Raw genomic sequence first — 22,542 nt, forward strand, 5'->3', positions numbered from 1 at the left:
TTAACTCACTGTGCCACAATGCCAGGCCCAGAGGGATTTTTTAAATTTTTACTGCTGCTAAGTATTCCACTTGTTCAAACTTAAATTGCATATATTTTTGTGTGTGAGTGAAGTTAGAAATACAGTTTGATTTTCCATCCGACCATTAATAAAGGATTAATAACCTTCATTTATAGAACATTTCATCCTTCTCCACTGATTCACAGTGCTACCATAACTGTGCATCACACTGCTGTCCACGTGAGGCCTCTCCTTGGCTGTCAAGTTCTGCTCCGCTGAATTCTTGTCCATCTCCACGTGAGCCCCACAGGATCTCCATTCCCATGGCTCGGTATCAGTATCTGAGAGGCAAAGCCCTGCCTTGCTCTTTAAGATACCTTGGTTCCTCCCAGACCTTTGATGTTCTTGACAAATTTTTATTTTATTTTTTATTTTATTTTATTTTTTTGACAGGCAGAGTGGACAGTGAGAGAGACAGAGAGAAAGGTCTTCCTTTGCCGTTGGTTCACCCTCCAATGGCCGCCATGGCTGGCGCACCACGCTGATCCGATGGCAGGAGCCAGGTGCTTCTCCTGGTCTCCCATGGGGTGCAGGGCCCAAGCACTTGGGCCATCCTCCACTGCACTCCCTGGCCACAACAGAGAGCTGGCCTGGAAGGGGGGCAACCAGGACAGAATCCTGCGCCCTGACCGGGACTAGAACCCGGTGTGCCCGCGCCACAGGTGGAGGATTAGCCTAGTGAGCCGCGGTGCCGGCTGATGTTCTTGACAAATTTTAGGTTCATCTGATCCCATTTCATTGGTGCTTCATTGAAGTTTTGATCAGATATGTAATTAATTAATTTAGAGAGCAAAGGATATCATAACAAGTTGAGATATCCCACTGTTAAAATGAGATCTTAACAAACTGACGTATCCCACTGTTTACTATCTTTTATATCCAACAATAATTGCTTGAAATTCTTTCCATGCATGTTTTATGTATCTTGCTGTGCTCACTCTTAGACACATCACAGTTTAATACTACTGTGAAGGAAAGCTTTGTTTACACATTTACTGAGGAGTTATCCATGTACACGAACCTCTCTGTTTTTTTTTTTTAAGATGTATTTATTTATTTGAAAGTCACAGTTACACAGAGAGAGAAAGAGAGGCAGAGAGAGAGAGAAAGAGAGAGAGAGAAAAGTCTTCTATCCCCTGGTTCACTCCCCAGATGGCCACAATGGCCAGAGCTGGGCTGATCTGAAGCCAGGAGCCAGGAGCTTTTTCCGGGTCTTCCATGCAGGTGGAGGTGCCCAAGGACTTGAGCCATTTTCTGTTTTCCCAAGCCATAGCAGAGAGCTAGATCGGAAATGGAGCAGCTGGGACTTGAATCGGCACCCATATGGGATGCTGGCACCAGAGGTGGAGGCTTAACCCACTACACCACAATGCTGGGCCCCCACCTCTTATACTTCTATTCATCCTATATTGGAGTACCATTTTGAGTCTTGGCTGTTAGACCTGTGATCCTGCTTCCTGCTGGTGTCCTTGGAAAGGCGGTAGATGATGGCCCAAGTGCTTGGGTCCCTGTCATCCATGGGGGAAACCAAATGGAATTTCTGGCTCCTGGCTTTGCCCTGGCCCAGCCCTGGCTATTGTGGCCATTTAGCTGGTGAACCAGTAGATAGAAGATTTCTCTCTCTGTCTCTCTCTTTTTATAAATAAATAAATCTTTGAAGATTTCATCTGTCTTCACATACGAATCTTAGAAATAAAACAGTACAAAATCAAGTTGTATAAGGACAGGTGTACTGAAGTGCCAGTCAAGTAAAATTAAAAGCATTAAATAACATGTATATTAAAGATAATAAAATATAAAACAAGTGCCCTCCTACTAAGGATTTTTCAGTCATTAAAAATTGAGTTATTGCTAGGTCACCTTATATGGAAGGGCTTCTGAGAATTATCACTTGGTGAAAAAAACAAAATGCAGAAAAGTGAAAAGTCATCCCATAAATACAGTGACATGACCATATATGTTTTGCATGAGGGTACTTCAGGAAATTAATGGAAAAGTAGAGCTAAAAGATAAGTTTGTTTTGGTGCAAAAAACTTTGAAGTCTGTATATGGGTTCTTCAAAGTAGGCATTTTCCATGAACTTTTTGTTAAAGCTTTGTTTATTTGAAAGGCAGAGTTACAGATACAGAGAGGGAATGTGTGTGTGTGTGTGTGTGTGTGCGCGTAAGAGGGAAAGAGAGAGAGCTGTTCCATCCACTGGTTCACTCCCCAGATTGCTACAATGGCCAAGGCTGGACCAGGCTGAAGCCAGGAGCCCAAACTCCATCTGGGTCTCGCACTTTGGTGCCGGGCTCCAAGCACTTGAGCCGCCTTCTGCTTTCCCAGGCACATTAGCACAGATCTGGATGGGAGGGGAGCAGCCAGGATGTGAACCCGCACATGCATGGAATGCTGGCGTTGCAAATGGCAGCTTACTCTGCTGTGCCACAACTTTGTGAAAACCTGCCATGTGTGACGTATGCTTGTGTGTGATCATGTGCGATGGAAACATAGGGAAGGACTCACCTTCCAGGTGCTTGTGGGCAATGACGGCCATGGCAGTGAGGTGATGCAGAGTGAAGAGGAGGGAGACGGGGCAGTGCAGCAAAGCAGAAAGTGGGAAACGGGGTGCCTTGGCCAGCTCGGGTGAGGTGGGCTCTGTTTAACCCCTCATGCGCCCTGTGATGTGCCTTTCAGAGGCAGTTACGATTCACAGGGTGTGGGATGATGAACAGCTGGGATACAACTGGACTTGGGAAAAAGCCGGCCAGACCAAGATGTCCCCCAGAGGAAGACGCGCTGTGAGCTTGTTCTGTGGCTCTCAGGTTTCAGCAGATCGTCAAGTCAGTGTGTGGTTCCACTCTCCCCTGTCGTACTTGTTGATGCAGTGGGTGCTGACGTCCTGAGTCCTTCTCTTAGACAATGACCAGTCAGAGGGCTCGCAGGAGCTGCCAGCAGACCAGGAGTGGTAATCAGGGCCTGATGAAATGGGGCAGGAACACTGAGAACGCATCCTCCCAGTTTTTTCCTTCAGCTTGGAAGATAATGAGGAGAGTTTATTGTATGATTTTGGTTTGGGTCAGACCAAAGCCTAAAAGCAGCGGTTCCTGGCAGTGGACAGTTACCTGAGTGTTTGAAGTCTGTGTTTTGCTCTCCAGTGTGCGGGATGACAGAATGCGCGTGGAAAGGATGGAGGATGTTCACTTTGAGTACAGCCACGCGTTCCAGATGGTTACCGAGTTTTATGCAAAGGATGAAACCCAAGGTAAATGTTGCTTTCTTTTTTCTTTTTAAAGATTTCTCTGCTCACTTGAAGGTCAGAGTTACAGAGACAGACACAGACAGGGAGAGCGAGTGAGAGAGATCCTGCATCCCCTGGTTCATTCCCCAAATCTCTGCAGGTCAGGGCTGAGCCAGGCCAGCTCCAGGAGCCAGGAGCTGCATGCGGGTCTCCCACATGGGTGGCAGAGGCCCAGGCCCCCCAGGCCATCCTCTGCTGTTCTTCCCAGCCCGTTAGCAGGGAGGTGGATTAGAAGTAGAGCAGCTGGAACATGAACTGGTGCCCATATGGGATGCCGGCGCCCGCGATGGTGCCTGCGCTCGCTGTGCTCCTGCGCTGTTCCCCCAGGTAAATATTCTGTGTGTTAGCCACTTGTGCTCAGGCTGAACTGATCTGAGGGTTGGATAACGGTGTATCTGTGACCATCACTTAGCAGCGACTGGGTGACGAGAGCTGGCCAGTGAGCAGCAGGAGAACGAGCTCATCAGAACATACTGCAGCGTCTCCCTTTTCACTCTGGCCTTTTAGTCTTTTGGTGGTTCAGACAGACTCATTGGTGTGTAAGGAGTTCATGACCAGCTTTCCTTTTAGTTTCTCTCTAAAGTTGAGCTGGTCCATCAGTCCCTTTGCGGGGCTTTGTTTTGATGTATTGTTGAGAGGCAGATGGCTAGAGATCTCCCATCTTCTGCTTTACTCCTGAAATGCCTGCACCGCTGAGACTGAGCCGCATCGAATCCAGGAACTGGAAACTCAGGCCGGGTCTGTGTAGGTGGCAGGAACCCGATTACCGGCACCATCGGGTGCATATTAGCAGGAAGCTGGAATGGGGAGCTGGAGTCGGAAGCTGAACCCAGGCACTGCTGCTTTACAAGATGGGAGCTGCTGGGCCAGATGCCCTTTGTGTAGTTTTGTAGGATATTTGAGTACATATTCTGATGAAGGCTGGCATTTTGAAAGGTTGGTTGCCAGAATTAAAATTCCAGAATGCTAGTGGCAGGGGCTATGTTAGGGGACCATTATTTGTTTAAATCCCTTGTCCTCGGGTCAGCATCAGCATTCGATTTCATCTGTACCCCGCATTCCTGCCCACCCAGCTTATGTTGAGGTCCATTTCACGGATGGTGAATAGACATTTTCCTGTTAGTGTAAACTGGGTCTCCTTGCAGTTCTCATCAGACCCCATACCGAGAAAATTTATCCTTGTCACATACAGCTGAGTGTTCAGTCATTTTTCTCCCCCCGGGCATCAGTGTCTTATGTATGGTTTTTGCTGTCATGATGCCTTGGCCAGATTGAATCAAGAGGCTGAGAGTACCCACTTCTGGAGCCGGTCTGCAATACCACCCAGCTAAACTCAGGACTGAATCCCAAGACTGCCATAATCCTTTATTGGATCAGGTTCACCTAAAAGACGTGGGACAGAAAGCAGAGGTTCCAGCAGGTCCTGTGTTCCTGTTAGTGGCTGTGTCCTCACCGCAGCCTTTGCAGGGTCCTGAGAACTCCTGGGAGCTGAGCTGCCCTGCTCAGGTGACCGCCCCTGTGTGAGGGTGGAGCCCAGGTCCTGTAGACCGGGGACGTGCTTGCTGCGGTCTGCAGATGCGCCAAGTCACAGAGCCACTGCACTCCGGAAGCCGGAGCTCTGGAATCAGGTCCTAGTGGTTCCTCCCAGGGAAGATGTAATTTGATGATTTCAGGCCATTTTTTCCCATAGACAGTGCTACTTCCTAACAGCACAGCACAGCGTTTCATCAGGTTTCCAGGGGAACAACCGAGAAAGGTAAAAGAAAATCAGATGCTCAGTGGAAAGGAGAAAAGTGTGTTCTTAGTTCTTCATTTCCACCCTGGTGTTAGCAACAGCTGTAATTAAAATTAATAAGATACTTTGTATTACTGACTGATGGTAGGCCTTTTATAATACTTCTAAGTAAAATAATAAATGCTCACTGTAAAACAAATGAAACAAGCAGTTGTAATTAGAGAATAAGTCAGGCTCCCGGCCTCACGCCTGCCCCTGCGCTAGCTGCCCTCGTGTGTGATGGGTGCCGATGACGTCAGGCGGCCTGCAGGATTTTTCCTGTACAAACCCAGACGCTGACACGTGAGCACATGTTGTTCTGTATGTGTGTGTGGTAGAGCTTGGGTTCATTCTTTATATTGATTCTTATTGATCGCTTATTATATGCCAAGTGTTGGGCATGTACTGAGGAATAAAACTGACAAAAATCCCTGCTCTTCGGGAATTTACATGCTAGTGGTAGTAGATGTACAGTTAAACAGTGTGTCAGAAGGTGAGGAAAGTAAGGCTTTTAAACAGGATGCTGAAGGGGCCTCACTGACGAAATGCAGTTGAAGAAGCATTTCCGCAGAGTGAGGGAGGTGAGGGGAGAGCCAACCAGACTTGGAGAGGAGCAGAATTTCAGGAGGGGCAGCAGTAAGTATGGAGTATCTTTCAGTGGGAGGGACGCCCTGGTGAGAACACAGGGAGGGAGCTCAGGAGAAAAGAGGAGGTGAGAGGCAGAGGGCGAGAGAGAGAGAGGTCTTCCAACCACTGGTTCACTCCCCAGTTGGCAACAATGGCTGGAGCTGTGCCAGTCCAAAGCCAGGAGCTTCTTCCAGGTCTCCCATGCGGGTCCAGGGGCCCAAGCACTTGGGACATCTTCCACTGCTTTCTCAGGCCATAGCAGAGAGCCAGATTGGAAGTGGAGCAGCCAGGACTCAAACTAGCGCCCATATGAGATGCTGGCACTGCAGACAGCAGCTTTGCCTGCTACACCACAGTGCCAACCCCATAAATGAATTTACTATAAATTTTTTTAAGATTAATTTACTTATTTGAAAGGCAGAATGACGTAAAGAGAGGGAGAGACACAGAGAGAAAGGGACCTGCCATCTTCTGGTTCAGTCTTCAGATGGCTGCAATACTTGCAGCCAGAGCTGTACCACGTCAAAACCAGGAGCAGTAGCTCCATACAGGTGTCTCATGTGGGTGGCAGGGTCTTAAGTACATGGGCCGTCATCTGTTGCCTTCTCAGGTGCACTAGCTGGGAGCTGGATCCGAAGTGGAACAGCCAGGTCTGAAACTGGCACTCCAATATGGGATGCCAGTATCAGAAGTCAGGGCTTAACCCACTATGCCATAAACACTGGCCCCTAAATTAACTTGTTTCTAATAATGGTAATAATGGTGATAAGGGTATATATTCTGTTTTTCAGGCTCTCAAAGTCTTTCTGGCATCCTTAACCTGGAGAAGCCTGTGGTCTGCTCTTTGGCTGCTGTAATAAGATACCTCAAAGAATTTAACTTGGAAAAGATGCTTTCCAAACCCGAGTAAGTAATTTCTCAAAGACAAACAAAACGATGCGAGGGGTGGGGGAGTTATATTGAAAATACTTCGAAAGGCCGGCGCCGCGGCTCACTAGGCTAATCCTCCACCTAGCGGCGCCGGCACACCGGGTTCTAGTCCCGGTCAGGGCGTCGGATTCTGTCCCGGTTGCCCCTCTTCCAGGCCAGCTCTCTGCTGTGGCCCGGGAAGGCAGTGGAGGATGGCCCAAGTGCTTGGGCCCTGCACCCACATGGGAGACCAGGAGAAGCACCTGGCTCCTGCCTTCGGATCAGCGTGGTGCGCTGGCTGAAGCGTGCCGACCGCGGTGGCCATTGGAGGGTGAACCAACGGCAAAGGAAGACCTTTCTCTCTGTTTCTCTTTCTCACTATCCACTCTGCCTGTCAAAAAAAGAAAATACTTTGAAATTGAATTTGGTAAGTATTAGAGAAGTTTCCTTGTTAGTGATAGATTATTTGTTAGGTTATAAGGATGTTTGATATTGTTGCTATCAGAAATATCAGAAATATTAATTGATGAAAAATATTGATAGAATTCTCTCAAGTTTTTTGTGATAGTTATTTTATATGATGTGGTTCAGACCACAAAACTGTGCCTTATACTCACTGAATTAGCAAGTACTGTTAAAAAATATTCATAAAATTTCATTGCCTTTCTTGTTCTTGGATTCAGTTTTTATTTCTGGATTCAAGAGTTGGAGATAAAGGGTCCAGTCAGCTACTCACAGACAACTTTTTTTTTTTTTTTAATTTATTTCTTTGAAAGGCAAAGAGAGCGAAATAGAGAGAGACCAGTCGGTCTTCCGTCTGCTGGTTCACTTCCAAAATGGCCACAATGGCCAGGGCTGAAGCCAGGAGCCAGCAGCTCCATCCATGTCTCCCACGTGGGTTCAGGGTGCCAAGCACTGGATCCCTTTTTCTGCTGCTTTCCCGGGCACATTACCAGGGAGGCCGGGTTGGGGCTGGAGCAGCTGGGACACACACCAGCACCTGTATGGGCTGCCAGTGTCACAGAGGGCGGTTTAACCCGCCATACCACAACACCAGCCCACAATGGACAGCTCTTTACAGGAAAGATTAAAATTGTATATTTTGGAAGTGTAAAAACTGACAGTTGGCATTTCAGGAAAATATTAGTCTAATAACCAGTGGAATGGACAATAGTGGATAATTTTCCAGACTTTCTGCATTCTGTCTTTACCAGCCCCATGTCTTAGGAGAGGGTCAGCCTGTGTTACATGGTCTTGATGAGTAGCTGCTTCCCATTCTGCACAGGGGAGCTACATGGGAGCTGTCTCAGGAAAACAGATTACGGATTGCTAACAGAGAGAGACTGCTGGTTGAGGGTTGCCTGGGAGCATGGAAGAAAGGCAGGTTACTTGGGAATCTTTGGTTTGTGTTCTCCTGTGTGGTGTTTATACTAGAACTGGGTAGCGCCTCTCTGGAAACTGTTGTGTTCTGTTTAGAAGCAGTGTGAATGCCTGTCCTAGGGGAGTGGGTTACTTGTGTCACATTCATGCCATGAAATGTTACGCAGCAGTGAAAGTGTGCGAACTAGAGAGCTACGTGATCCATCTGAGACATCTCGTGACCAGTGTACTGAGCCAAAGTCACGTTGCTGAGGGGCACATGGCACCTAGCGTTCCGTGGCGTTAGGAGCATGAGGAACGGAGTTACATGCTGCGTAGCAGCCTGTCCGTCCTCAGGGGCATTGCAGAGAAGTGTGTTGGGAGGATGGCAGATCCACAGGAGGGGTTTCTTCTGTGCACACGAGCGCGAGTGGTAAGGGCTGGGAAAGCGGCACAGTGGATTTCTGATCGATGGCTCTCGTTACATTGATCGACATGTTTTATTGTAGCTGAAATGTTTTCTTTATTTTTTTTAAAGATTTACTTGTTTGAAAATAAACTTGAAAGGCACAGTTACAGAGAGGGACAAAGAGCTCTTCCATCCCCTGGTTCGCTCCTCAGATGGCTGCAACGGCCAGAACTGGGCTGATCCAAAGCCAGGAGCCAGGAGCTTTATTTGCGTCTCTCTCTTGTGTGCAGGGGCCCAAGCACTTGGGCCATCTTCTGCTGCTTTTCCTAGGCCACTTGCCCGGAGTTGGATCAGAAGTGGAGCAGCTGGGACACGAACTGGTACCCCTATTGGATGCCAGCATTGCAGGTCGCAGCTTTACTTGCTGTGCCACAGTGTCAGCCCCTAGAGAGCTGTTTTCAGTCAGGTATTTCATATGTGACATGATAAATATTTTTGTATGCATTTCCATTTTTAATTAATATTTAAATAGGATTTCTGTAATGGACTGATCTTTCATATAAAGTCTGCACTTTTTACTGCCTTGATCTAATCAGAAGGACTGGTTTATATCATTTTTAAAAGTAGGGTGGGAATAATTTTGAGTCTTACATTTCCTTGGCAGGCTTCTGGCGGGGAAGCTTTCCTCCCTGTTATAAAACTAGAAGAAATGCAACCTCCGTATTTCATGGTGTCTGAAATATTAATGAAGTATTTTGCCAGGTTACTTAGAAGATTTCTTCCCAGGTTCACACAGCATGAATTCTAGCCAGGAACTGTTTACAAGTTTCATTTCAAAGCACATAACATTTGGCTTCTTCCGCAAGGATGAATAATTCAGGGTTGTCTGAGTATTTCAGGTCCATGGTCATATGCTGTTGATTACCTGAGAATACTGGCGAATAGAACCCTTCGTTCAAAAGAGTATGTTTGTGATTCCTAATGGAAAAAAGGCTCTCACCAAAGTTGATTCTTTTGTGTTTGGAGGAGAGAGTCCAGTTCCAAATATTTGGGAAATCAAAATGCACAATGAGTTCTTAGAGTTGCTTGATAACTACTCTTGCATGGGAATCGGCCTCATTCAGGACTGACCAGGGGTTGATCTCTTTCGTTAAAATTGTTGCAGATGTCTGTTTAAAAGATACTCCTTTTCAGTGTACCTAATTTGAAATTTAGATTAATTGTTCAGTAAGGGTAGAAAGAAAAAAAATGTGTAACTAACCATCCAAACGAAAAACTGTACATACAGCACTTGAATGCTGTTAATTCACAGAACCTATACCTTTTCTCTGTGATCCGGTGTTAGGAGCTAACTGAAGCCAATTTGGCTGTTCGGGCCTTTTTTTTTTTTTTTTCTAATATAGTTGGGACTAGGGACCTCCTCTAGCCTTTCGATGCAGGTAGTTTGTTATTCCACACCAGCCTGTGCCAGAGGCATGGATAGTTTTTAGCAAGCGTGCACCGGAACAGTCGTGCAAACGCCTCTCTAGCTCTGTGCGGTCCAGTTCCATCTCTGCGGTGTTGTGGCGGTACCTTGCTCCAGCAGGTCACTTCAGGCGTTAGTGACGGTGCAGCCGGAGCAGGAGTTCGTGCGTCAGTGGAGCCAGAGGACGGAACTCTCAGATAATTGGTGGAAAGGGAATGCTTTCAGAACCCTCAGCCCAAGGCCCCATCCCTGTGGAGGGTCTGGCCTTCTGGTGATAGCCTGCTCATGGGAGGCGTCCGAGCAGTATTTCTGGATGGTCTAGCCACTGAACGCCACTGATTTCACCAGAGACAAATTGTTTTTTGCGCCTCTGGTGTTGATGAGAGATAAAGGCAGCAAACGGAATTGCCTTGTGGAAGGCTGCTGGATTCTGGTTCCTCACTCAGTCTTTGTCTCAGGCCAGCTGCTGCGGGCTGAGGGGCCGGGTCCCCTCACAGTCGAATGCTGAAGTCGTCTGTGTGGTGGTACTGGGAGGTGGGGATCTTTCAGGGTGGTTGGGGTAAGAGGGCAGCAGCAGTCCTGTGTGGACACAGAGAGGATGCCATTTCTAAGGAGCAGGTGCCCACCAGACGCTGTCTGCTGGTGCCTTGGCCTTGGGCTTCTGGGCCTGCAGCAGTGAGAGAGCAACCTCTGCTGTCACTTACCAGCCTCGTGTGTTCTGTGAAAGCCTCAGCAGACTGAGGCCACCAGCTAAGTATCCTCCTGTGTCTGATGAGGGCGCTTGCACGTTGACCCGTCATCCACAGAATGCACTAGTAAACCTGGCCAGAACCGGTCGGCTGGGGACTCCTATCCAAGCACGTAGGTGACTGGTTGGTACAGCTCAGAGTCCAGCCGTCAGCCCTCCAACTTAGATTTTTGAGTTTGTGTGAGCGTTTGTCAGCCACGCAGTTGATCACTGCTGAGTTGTTTCTTCCTGAACATAATTTTTATGTTTAATAGCCGTCTCTGGGCATTTCACAGACATTTCTGAGGCTTTATGACACAAAAGGGGAAAAAAGCCAACCAACCAGCCTGACTTCCTGTGGAGAGACGGCAGTTGTTTTGAGCACGTAGTTTCTGCTAGGCCTGCAGGTTGACAAGATGAGTGAGACATAAGTAACCCTTGCCTTCAGGGAGCTTCTCCGGCAGAGAGGGTATGTGCACAACATAAATTGCCGTCAATTAAGACACATAAAATGGAATTGCAGCAAAAGGAAGAGAAAAGCCTGCACATACCTGCCATCCGTCTGTTTTGGAGTTGGTTCTCTCCAAAAGTCGTTAACGGTTCTTATCTCTTAGGAGCTGGATCGAACTTGTCACAGATAAATTGCATGGCCAAAGGGCAGCATTTGGTTGCTAGGCAACATTTCTCCTTCACACAGGTTATTCTTCCTCTCCAGGGCTCAGGGCCTTAGTCGGGGTTGGGGGTGGCGGTCCCTAGGAGCCGGAGGCATCTCTGTGGGCACTGCCTCTTCAGGCTCTGATCGGCAGCTTTGTAGATTCCTGGGTGAGGGCTTGGGAAATGGAATTTTACTTAAATCCCACTACAGCATTGAGAAACACAGTCAATTTGATAATGAAATCACTTATATTTTCTTCCAAATAGTTTAATGACCTGCCATTATTTTTCTGGCCTTAAAAAGTAACCCATCAAGTCTGCTAACTGTTGACAGAAGCATCTAGGGACTGAGTGGTCAAGGAAATCGCATTCCTGCATCGTAATCCATTGATGAATACCTCCCGACATGAATCGGAATCATCCATACATTTTGCATTGTAATCCATTGGTGAATACCTCCCGACATGAATCGGAATCATCCATACATTTTGCATTGTAATCCATTGGTGAATACCTCCCGACATGAATTGGAATCATCCATACATTGATTAGTATTTCATCTTCATTCTCATATCTGCGTAACTGTCAATCTAGTTTTCGATAGTTACAGGGACATAAGGGAATATGAATTCTTCGAGCTTAAGGAAATAACTCTTGCTGCTTTTTTAGTTTTGTGCTCACCAAACATTGGCCACCTTAACGTGTATTGTTAATTACAGAGTGCATAGCATTCGTTGTACATACCAAGATGTTGAGTAAAAGCTCTTACCATGTTTATCAAGATGAGCTCGTGCTAAAGAATGAGGAGGACAGTTTGCAGGATCTCGACATGATTTTCGAGCTAATTGCACACTTTTCCTGAAGCTACGACATCAGCTCTGCCCGTGGAGAGGGATAATGCTTGGTTCTATTCCTGGAGATGTAACACACAGCGCAGGGTCGCTTTCATGCTTCCTCTCCTTGTCCTGGAGTTTGTGTCTGCAGCGCCTGTCCCCTCACATCAGTCTGTCCAAAGGCATCAGTCTTGATGGAAGACAGTCTCTCCATGAGTTGTCAATTTTGTTCCTCTTGGTTTGCTTTCCTATAAAAATGCTAATGTTTGTCAGGATTTCACAGGAGTGTTCCTAGTCCCTAAATTTGTTTTTTTATTTCTTTATATATCTTAGCTCATTGTGTTTCTTTCTTCCACAGGAATTTTAAACAGCTGTCAAGTGAAGTGGAATTTATGACAATTAACGGGACGACGTTAAGGAATTTGGAAATCCTGCAGAATCAGGTCAGGCGAGGGCTTGTGGGTTCAAGGTGGATTGGGGAAGGAGTTTGCCGTCCAGCACCTGCTCTTGAGCCTGCAGGTGGAAATGACAGAGTGGCCTTTGCCTGTCACCTGCTCACTGCGTGGTGACCTCAGTACTTACTTTGTGGAAAGTCAAATTACCAGATTCTTCTTTGTGGTTTTGGGAGGAGCTACAGATCCGTCCTTTTAAAGAATTAACCAGTATGAAATTAGCAGCAGTTTCTGTGTTGTCATTTCTGCATCAAATGTTTCTTTAGAAAGGCATCTTCCTTGAAAATTAATGTGAATTCTTTTTGTCTGCATGTTTTTTTTTCTAGATCTCTTTAACTTTTTCTTGAAATGTTGGCAGTCTCATTTTGTTAGCCAGCATTTGAAACAAGTTACTGTGGTACTCAGTTTGACCATGAGATGCATAGTATTTCACTTCACAAATTTAAATCATTGTTTACTTTCCCTTTATTAATGAATTAGGAAAATCATGGAGACATTAAAAGTTCATTTTCATTTATTAAATTGGCACTTGGAAAAAGAAATTATAAAACTGTTAAAAATTATAGAAATAAAGAAGCAATTCTAAATCATTTGATTAGGTAATGGAGATTGGAATGATCTGAATCAAAAGATTGGAAGCTGTTCAGAAATATCTGTTACTGCTGTGAATTAAATACTGAATTTATTCTCCTGACTCCTGGTTCCATATATTATTTATTTATTTTTAAAGATTTTATTTATTTACTTGAGAGGTAGAGTTACAGAGAGTGAGAGGGAGAGACAGAGAGAAAGGTCTTCCTTCTGTTGGTTCACTCCTCAGATGGCCGCAATGGCCGGAGCTGTGCTGATCTGAAGCCGGGAGCCAGGAGTTTCTTCCGGATCTCCCATGCGGGTGCAGGAGCTGAAGGACGTGGGCCATCTTCCACTGCTTTCCCAGGTCAAAGCAGAGAGTTGTATGGGAAGAGGGGCAGCTGGGACTCGAACCGGTGCCCATATGGGATGCCGGTGCTGCAGGTGGAGGATTAACCTACTGTGCCACGGTGCCGGCTCCGGTTCCGCATGTTATTAACCACTGATTTTCTCTCGGTTTCTCCCTCTTCCACTCTCTGCAAGTGTATCCAAGCCAGGCTTGTTTTGTTCAGTAACATTCTTACGCTGCCAGTCTGTCAACTAGAAGCCGAGTTTCTGTCCGGCCAGTCGTCTTCTTACCGTGTCTGCGGACGTCCCCAGGACAGGAAAGAGATTGTGGGGTGAGAGGACAGTTCTGGGCTGAAGAGGAGGCTGTCACACAGCCCCCGTATTCCAAGCTCTCCTTGTTGCAGCCCTCTGTGCCCTGGTCAAATCCTGCTACAGAAGAGTCAGTTCTGAAGTCAAAAGTCATCTGTCATCAAAGCGCCCTTTAAAATCCCTCCCATGACCAGGGCGTGGGCCTTTGTAGAAATGGAAGCTGAGAATTGCAGAATGGAAGCTCAACTCTGGCCTGCCCTTCCCCAGGGCAGGGGAAGGGAGTGATGCGCAGGGGTAGGGCGTCAGTAGAGCTACAGGGTTGTAGGACTCACGTCTCCCACTGCCCCTCTCTGGTCTAAGCCAGCCCCTCCAGTGGTATCAGCTGATTGGAGACTGATTCCCGGCCACTGTCCTCTTCACAGGACCCTTTCCTCCAGACAGGCCCCCTGGCTCGTGAATGCGGACGTGTGGTGCCATCGCAGAGCTGGACCACCACTTGGTCTGCTCCGCCTTCCTGGACACCCTCATACGGCCTTTGCAGTGTCCTGCCTTCTTTGTGTGCTCTGCATTGAACGTAGGCCTGGGAGCTCCTGTCACGTTTTTCTAGTGGATGACTGCCAGCTGGCATTGTGTCTTTTTTTTTTTTTTTTTTGAAAAATTTATTCACTTATTTGAAAGGCAGAGTTACAGAGAGACAGAGGCATAGAGAGAGAGAGAGAGATTCCCTCCACTGGTTCACTCCCCAAGTGGCCACAGCGCCTGGAGCTGGGCCAATCAGAAGCCAGGAGCCAGGAGCTACTTCCTGGTCTCCCTTGCGGGTGCAGGGGCCCAAGGACTTGGGCCATCCTCCGCTGCTTTCCCAGGCCACAGCAGAGAGCTGGATCAGAAGCGGAGCAGTCGAGACTCGAACCGGTGCTCATTTGGGATGCCAGCACTGCAGGGGTCAGCCCTACCTGCTTCACCACAGTGCCAGCCCTGGCATTGTGTCCTTATAATGAGTCTTTTCTCCCAAACTTGGGCCATGCCTTTGACGATTGGACTGCCATGTTCACGGGGGTCCTCTGTAAGTAGCTGGTTACAGAGGAAACAGAAAAAATGAATCACCTGACTCAGGTGGAAACAGCAGTTTTAGGTTCCAAATAAGTTTTAAGACTTTGTAATGCAATGCAACCTTGGTGAAAGTTGATTCTCATCTCTGGTTAATCATGAATCTTATTATTAGGTTTAAATTTTTTTTTTTTTTTTTTTTTTTTTTACGATTGACTTATTTGAAAGTTAAACAGAGAAGGAGAAGCAGAGAGAGAGGTCTTCCATCTGCTGGTTCACTCCCCAGCAGACTACAGCAGCCGGAGCTGGGCCGATCCAAAGCCAGGAACTTCTTCTGGGTCTCCCATGTGGGTGGAGGGGCCCAAGGACTTGGGCCATCTTCTACTGCTTTCCCAGGTCATAGCAGAGAGCTGGATCGGAAGTGGAGCAGCTGGGTGCCCATATGGAATGCTGGCACTAGAGGTGCCGGCTTTACCCACTTACGCCACAGTGCCAGTGTTGGGGTTTAATTTCTAAGTGGCAGAACAGAGATGGAAAACTTTACTGGAGATGTAATCAGACTAAAATACAACTGCTGAGGCCTGCAGGGTCCATCCTAGGTTGCAGTGTGGGTTCACCTCTAATTTTAGTGTCTTTTATTTGTTCATTGAAGTCCTGAGTGTGTCACATTGTCTTTAAAATGGTAACTCTGGGAGCTGACACTGTGGCATAGCAATTAAAGCTGCTGTCTGCAGTGCCAACGTCCCATATGGGCACTGGTTCAAGTCCCAGCTGCTCCACTTCCAATCCAGTTCTCTGCTATGGCCTGGAAAAGCAGTAGAGGATGGCCCAAGTTCTTAGGCCTCTGCACCCATGTGGGAGACCTGGAAGAAGCTCCTGGCTTCGGATCGGTACAGCTTCAATCTTTGTAGCCATCTGGGGAGTGAACCAGCAGATAGAAGACCTTTCTCTCTCTGCTTCTGCGTCTCTGTGACTCTTTCAAATAAATAAAAAAAAAATTTTAATAAAAAATAATAAATAAATGATAACCCTGGGACAGTGGAAAATGCTGGATTGCTGCAGGAAATTTAGATTGTCTTCACTGTACTGTAATTCCCATGATAGGGAAATATGCAATTATATTTATAGGATGCTGGAAACAAGCATAAATTTCAAAGGAGGCTTCTAAAGAATTTATTCTTAATTAGAAACTACAGACTATCCCTTTTCTATATAAAGCATCAATAGTTTATCATTTGGATATATATAAACGTGTATATATCATGAACATCATTAAATGAACGCCTCTTGGGAGCCATACATTATGCTAAGTGTGTGTGACTTTGATAGCAGGGTATATAAAAATAACTGGGCAGGTTACCAACTAATTATTTGGCACAAATTTGTCTAGTTAATAAAAATCGTTTTCTTGTGTTTCTTAGACTGATATGAAAACGAAAGGGAGCTTATTCTGGGTCTTAGACCACACGAAAACTTCATTTGGAAGACGGAAGTTAAAGAAGTGGGTGACCCAGCCACTCCTTAAATTGAGGTAAAATGATCCTTTTTTGTGTTTAATCTGAAACTATAATTATGAAATTAAAGGTATGCTTGTCTTTTTAAAGCCACAGTTTCCCTGCTTTATAAGGACACCATTTTAAAGTAGGGAGCATTTTATCTTGTAACTGGCAGTAGATTATCTAATGTTGTGAGGGTTTTACCTCATCCCCAGGGGTGAGCCTGCTTGCAGATCGGGAGACGTGGTGTTACCGGGGACAGTGAGTTGTCCAGGTAGTTTGGGCTCTCAGTAGCAGAGGGCAGTAGAGAAAACCCAGGCCGCAGAGATGGTTGGTGCCGTCTGTGGCTTTGCCTGTGAGACAGAGGTTGGCAGCTGGGGGAGTTAACTCAGTGATCTTGAGCTGGGGATTGTGATAATCAGAGCTGGGCTTCTGTTTTAGGAGGGGACAGGAGCATGGGCAGACCCAGGGCTCCTTCAGGGAGGGCCTCGAGTCTGGTGAGTAAAGCACAGCGTATCCAAGTGTGTCCGCTCATCGGGATTATCTGGGAAGCTTCACCAAGGATGTATGCGTGTATTCAGTCCCCAAAGGTGATCGTTTAAATGTGGCTGGGCTGGGGTCGTGGCAAATGTTCCCCACTTTAAAATGGTGTATCAGGTAGAGCCACCACCTGCAATGCCAGCATCCCATATAGATTGAGTCCTGGATGCTCTGCTTCTTATCCAGTCCCCTACTCATGCTCCTGGGAAAGCAGCAGAAGATGGCCAAGCGCTTGGGCCCTGCACCCACACGGGAGACTGGGAAGGAGCTCCTGGCTCCTGGCTTCGGATCAGCACAGCTCTGGCTGTTGTAACCATTGGGGGAGTAAACCAGCGGATGGAAGATCAGTCTGTGTGCCTCTCTCTCTGTAAACTCTGTCTTTCTAATAAATGAACAAATCTTAAAAAAAAAAATTTGTCTGAAAAATGTGGCTGGGGAGTTGGAATTCTGGGGAGTGTTCCCCAGATACTTCAGACAGGCAGGTAGGTTGGGTGATTCTGACTTAGAACAGGGCCGGGCCCTTGGCAGGAGCCTAGTTAATATTTGCTGAGTAGGCCGGCGCCACGGCTCACTAGGCTAATCCTCCACCTAGCGGTGCCGGTACACCGGGTTCTAGTCCCGGTCAGGCAGCTGGATTCTGTCCCGGTTGCCCCTCTTCCAAGCCAGCTCTCTGCTGTGGCCAGGGAGTGCAGTGGAGGATGGCCCAAGTGCTTGGGCCCTGCACCCCATGGGAGACCAGGAGAAGCACCTGGCTCCTTCCTTCAGATCAGTGCGGTGCGCCGGCTGCAGCGCGCCAGCCGTGGCGGCCATTGGAGGGTGAACCCACAGCAAAAGGAAGACCTTTCTCTCTGTCTCTCTCTCTCACTATCCACTCTGCCTGTCAAAAAAAAAAAAAAAAAAAAAAAAAAATATATATATATATATATTTGCTGGGTAAATGCTGCCGTTTACTGAGCTCTTACTGTGGACGAGTGTGTACCGCTCAGCGTTGCTCTTTGAGAGGGGTCCCTGGTGTGAGGAAGGGGTTCCGAGAGCTTCTGCCTTCTGCTCAGTGTTTCGCAGCTGGAAGAGGGAAAGTCCAGGTTTAAAACTTTGTCCTGAACAGAATCCCCCTGACCCCGTGACCGAGGCAGAGAGGTGAGGGGCTGTGGGCCCTGTCGCCTGAGTCCACCCACTAAGGCTCCACGTCCCCGCCTTAGGAATGGTAAGATGCTTCATCGAAGGACTGCAGTCAGGAATGAAGCAAGACAGAAATGCTGCCAGCCACTTAGAGCCCTGCGACTCACACAGGTGCTGTGCTAGGGCTGTATGAATGATCTCTGTTAAACCTCACAGTCAACTCAGCGGCATGCAAACAGTCGCTGTCATCCACACGGCGTAGCAGATGTTGTCTTTGGTGGTAATGAGCTCTGAGACCGTTTTGAGACAGTGTTGCCAGACCACTTCAAATTCTTTTTTCTTTATTTTGACAATATTATTTTATAATATTATTAGTATTTTAACGATATTATTAGTTTTCTTTTAGATTGATTTTTTACTTATTTGAAAGGCAGAGTTACAGAAAGACAGAGGGAGAGACAGAGAGATCTTCTGTCTTCTGGTTCACTCCTGAGATGGCTACAACCCCTGGGACTGAGCCATGCTAAAGCCAGGAGCTTCCTCTGGGTGTCCCACACGGGTGCAGGAGTCTGAACACTTGGGCCATCTTCCGCTGCTTTCCTAGGCACATTAGCAGGGAGCTGGATCGGAAGTGGAGCAGTCGGGTCTCAAAAAACCGGTTCCCCTATGGGAAGCAATGTTGCAGGCAGAGGCGTAACTCGCTATGCCACAACGCTGGCCCATTTCAGATTCCTGAAGACCTGAAGACATGGGAAATTGTCAGGGTAAAGAGGAAGTCCTGGAAGTGGAAGTACCTCTGCTAGTTATAGTCCTGTGAAGCAAGGAAACCCCGCAGAGCACGTGCAGACGTGGTGGCCTGCTGTGGATAGCAGCGTAGAGGCGCAGTGTTCTGGCTGACCGAGGGTGCCTGCCCAGACATCCACCGCAGCGTCCAGCAGGAGAGATGCACCAGCAGATGCTTGCTCGTCAGTTGAGCTTTCTGTTTCTGTTGTTAAACTTTCTTTTATGTAACCAGGATTAATTGGAGATAAATGCAGTAGACCATGCTGCCTGCTCTTTAGGGCTTGACACATGCCTCCCGTGGGATGCTGCCTTCCCAGAGAGGTGGAGAACGGATATGTCAGGCATGGACCGCAGAGGCTTTGAAACAGGAACTTGACACTGCCCCCATACATCAGCCAAAACAAACACACGGCACTTTTTCTTTGCCCTTCTTATCTTGGGTCATGGTTTTAAAACTGTTATCTTCCTAATCCACTTCAAAACAATTCCAGTTAAATCCTAATGGCACTTGTGGTGTTCCAAACACATCCCTGGAGAGAATATTCAGCGATTGGTCAGTGCTCGGCTGTGTGCTGTTTGCTGTTCATCACATCTGTGGTTCATCCGGGCTGATATTCTGTCTGTTGATGACAGCCACGTGTTAGATTAGGGGCTGGTTTTCTTCCACAGAGAGACCAGGGACTGACAAGATAAGGCAGGCCTCTCACAGTTCTGCATGATCCCGTTGTTAGTGAGCCATCTGTGAAGTCTCTGACATCCTCTGAGAGCCTCTTTATATTTTTATACTGTTCTGGCTCCCAGCACGACCCAGAGTTCATAAATCTAGGACAAGTGTTCAAGTTTCAGAGGATTTTTCTACCTCGCGTGACCTTTTAGTCTAGACAGTGGCCTCTTTGGTGTAGAATTTTACTGGTGACTTTCAGAAATTATGAATGGCTTTCACTTCCTACTTAAGGACAGTGTCAGAGTTCACTCAGGTTGTTGAGACAAGCTTGCCCTCTGTTGATGCCGCAGTGGCTTTTGTAAGTAGGCAGTTCTTGGGCTTCTCGTAAATGAGCTCCAGTGACAAGTCCTTAGTCCTAAGGCCTTTTACTTTTATTTTTATTAATTTATTTAAGAGGAAGAGACAGAGCTTCTATCTGCTGGTTCGCTTCCCAGATACCCACAGTCGTGGCACTGGACTGGGTCTTAAGCTGGGAGCCAGGAACTCAATCCAGGTCTCCCCATAGGGTGGCGGAACTCACTTACTTGGCCCATCATGGCTGCCGTTGGCAGGAAGCTGGAATCAAGAGCCAGAACATGAAGTAGAACCCGGATTTTCTGATGCGGGATGTAGATGTCTTATCCACAAGGCTAAATACCAGCTCTCTGAGACTTTTTTAGATTTACTTATTTATTTAAAAGACAGAGTTACAGAGAGAGAGAGAGAGAAAGAGAGAGAGAACCTTCCATCTACTGGTTCACTCCCCATATGGCTACAACTCCTAGGGCTGGGCCAGGCTGAAGCCGGGAGCTTCATCTGGGGGTCCCATGTGAGCGGCAGGGGAGCCCAGGTACTTGGATCATGTTCTGCTTTCCTAGCCATTAGCAGGGATCTGGATTGGAAGTGAAGCGGCTGGGACTTGAACCAGCGTTCACATGGGATGACAGCATCACAGGCAGTAGCTTCACCTCCTGTGCTACAACACCAGCCCTTCCTCGAGACCTTTTAAGATGAAATTATTTTGATTTTTTTAAGTTTTATTTTTGTATTTTTTTCTATCTCTTTGAGTTAACATATTCTTGTCAGCCTTTTACATATGTGCCCTAAATATTTTCACCAGTATTGTAAAAAAAAAAAAATGCAACTTCTGTGTATAAATGTTGATAGAAGGAAAATTGAAATGAATCAGTGTGCTAGGCTCATCAATGGAATGTATGAGCAGAATCTCTAAGATAATCTGTTAGACAAAATGAGCAATTTCCAAGGAAGATTTGGTTATCTGAGAAGTATTAAAGATTTGGTAATGTATTCTTAAAAAATTAAGAAGGAACTGTGGGTTTTGACCTATGCCTTGAGCATCGGGGCTCCCCAGTGCTTGCTGCTGTGGTCTCCTCTCACTTCCAACACGTGCAGACTCTTGCCAGTGCCTGTGCTCCTCCTGTGCACCCTGGGGCTGCTAGGGCGTCTCTGTTTCAGAAAGTGTTCAATTGAAAAAAAGTCTTCTTGTTTGAAAAGCAGAGTGACAGAGGAGAAGAAACAGGGAGAATGAGATCTTCCACCCACTGGTTTACTCCCAGATTCCTGCAACAGCTGGGACTAGGTCAGGTGGAAGCCAGAAGCCAGGAATCCCATCTGGGTTTCCGTGTGAGCGGCAGGAACTCAAGTACTTGGGCCGTCGTGTGCCCTCAGGCTTCTTAGCAGGAATCTGAACTGGAAGTGTGGAGTAGCCAGGGGTCAGACCAGCACTCCTGTATGGGATGTGGGTGTCCCAAACTGTGGCTCAACCTGAGCACCACAGCACCCGCCCCAGGAGTGTGCAGAGACACTGCGAACGGACCACCCTGCAGAGACAGTGATTTCTCGTCAGTGCAGCAGTGTGTGCGGTGCACGAACGGGAGTGTGCACACACGTGAAGCAGTGGACCGTTAACGCTAAAGCAGAATCTGAGAAACCAGTCCCCCCACTTTTAGTGAGTGAATCTCTGGGATCAACAGTGAACACCTTGGATCCCTGGCAGGAGTCGTGTCCTGCCACCTTGCTGTGTCGTACAGTCACTCTTTCTCGAAAGGCATCTAGCTGAAGGCTTGCAGTTGATGGAGGACGCCCTGCACCTCCGAGCCGCTGGCCTAGCCTTTCTCCTGTCGCCCCTGTTCTCACATGATTAGGTTTGAAATGTGTATCTGGTTACGGGGCCCCTGCTGCTTAGCCTTCTCACAGCCTGCCACGACGTCATGTGTTTCTGGGCCTTTGCGCATTCGGCTCTTCCTGAGATGGGGACTCAGGCCTACTGGTCTGTCTCCTGGTCTGCTGGCTGCTCGTCCCAGTCTCCTGTGCTCGCTGTCCATCCTCTGTGTGTCCTGCGGATGTTAGCGCTGCTCCTTACTCCTGCCCTCACTTCCTCTTCTTTCACCGTCTCCTACTCCTGTGATCATATCTGTCACCATGACTGTGAATACGAAAGTGAGCTCAGCGGTTCCCAGGTGTGTGTCTCTGGTCCTCCCTTCTGCATTCAGCTAAGTGCACCCACACAGACGTCTCAGTGTTGCCATATTCCACCCACTCTCTCCTCCAGACTGTTCCATCTCAGGCACTACCACGACCATCCTGCCCTGGGAGTGGCTTAGGCAGGAAACGTGGGAGTAATTGGACACTTCCTTGGACAGCCAGACCCACTCTTCTTCTTCTTCTTCTTTTTTTTTTTTAAAGATTTATTTTATTTTATTTGAAAGAGTTACAGAGAGAGAAGAGAGAGAGAGAGGTCTTCTATCCGCTAGTTCTCCCCCAGATGGCCACAATGGCCGGAGCTGAGCTGATTGGAAGCTGGGCGCTTCCTCCGGGTCTCTCACATGGGTGCAGGGGCTTGGGCTGTCCTCTGCTACTTTCCCATGCGTGGCAGCAGGGAGCTGGATCGGAAGTGGAGCAGCCAGGACTTGAACCGGTGCCCATACGGGATGCTGGCACTTCAGGCCAGGGCTTTAACCCGCTACGACACAGCACCGGCCCCCAGAGCCAGTCTTATACGGAGTCAGTCCTTCTGCTTCTTTCTCCGAAACTCACCTGGAGTCTGTGCTTGCTCAC

The 22,542-nt window shown here is 47.5% G+C and overlaps 1 protein-coding gene across 1 annotated transcript in view; it reads left to right on the forward strand.

The window, feature by feature from the left end:
• Positions 1-22,542, forward strand: part of MSH3 (mutS homolog 3) — a 175,942-nt gene that overhangs the window by 60,841 nt on the left and 92,559 nt on the right. Inside the window, exons 9-12 of the mRNA XM_070056340.1 lie at positions 3,198-3,304; positions 6,533-6,647; positions 12,456-12,540; positions 16,245-16,354. Coding sequence (XP_069912441.1) covers positions 3,198-3,304; positions 6,533-6,647; positions 12,456-12,540; positions 16,245-16,354 — 417 coding nt within the window. The remainder of the gene's footprint in view (positions 1-3,197; positions 3,305-6,532; positions 6,648-12,455; positions 12,541-16,244; positions 16,355-22,542) is intronic.

The sequence above is a fragment of the Oryctolagus cuniculus genome, chromosome 14 (genome assembly GCF_964237555.1).
Source record: "Oryctolagus cuniculus chromosome 14, mOryCun1.1, whole genome shotgun sequence".
In the NCBI taxonomy this organism is placed as follows: domain Eukaryota; kingdom Metazoa; phylum Chordata; class Mammalia; order Lagomorpha; family Leporidae; genus Oryctolagus; species Oryctolagus cuniculus.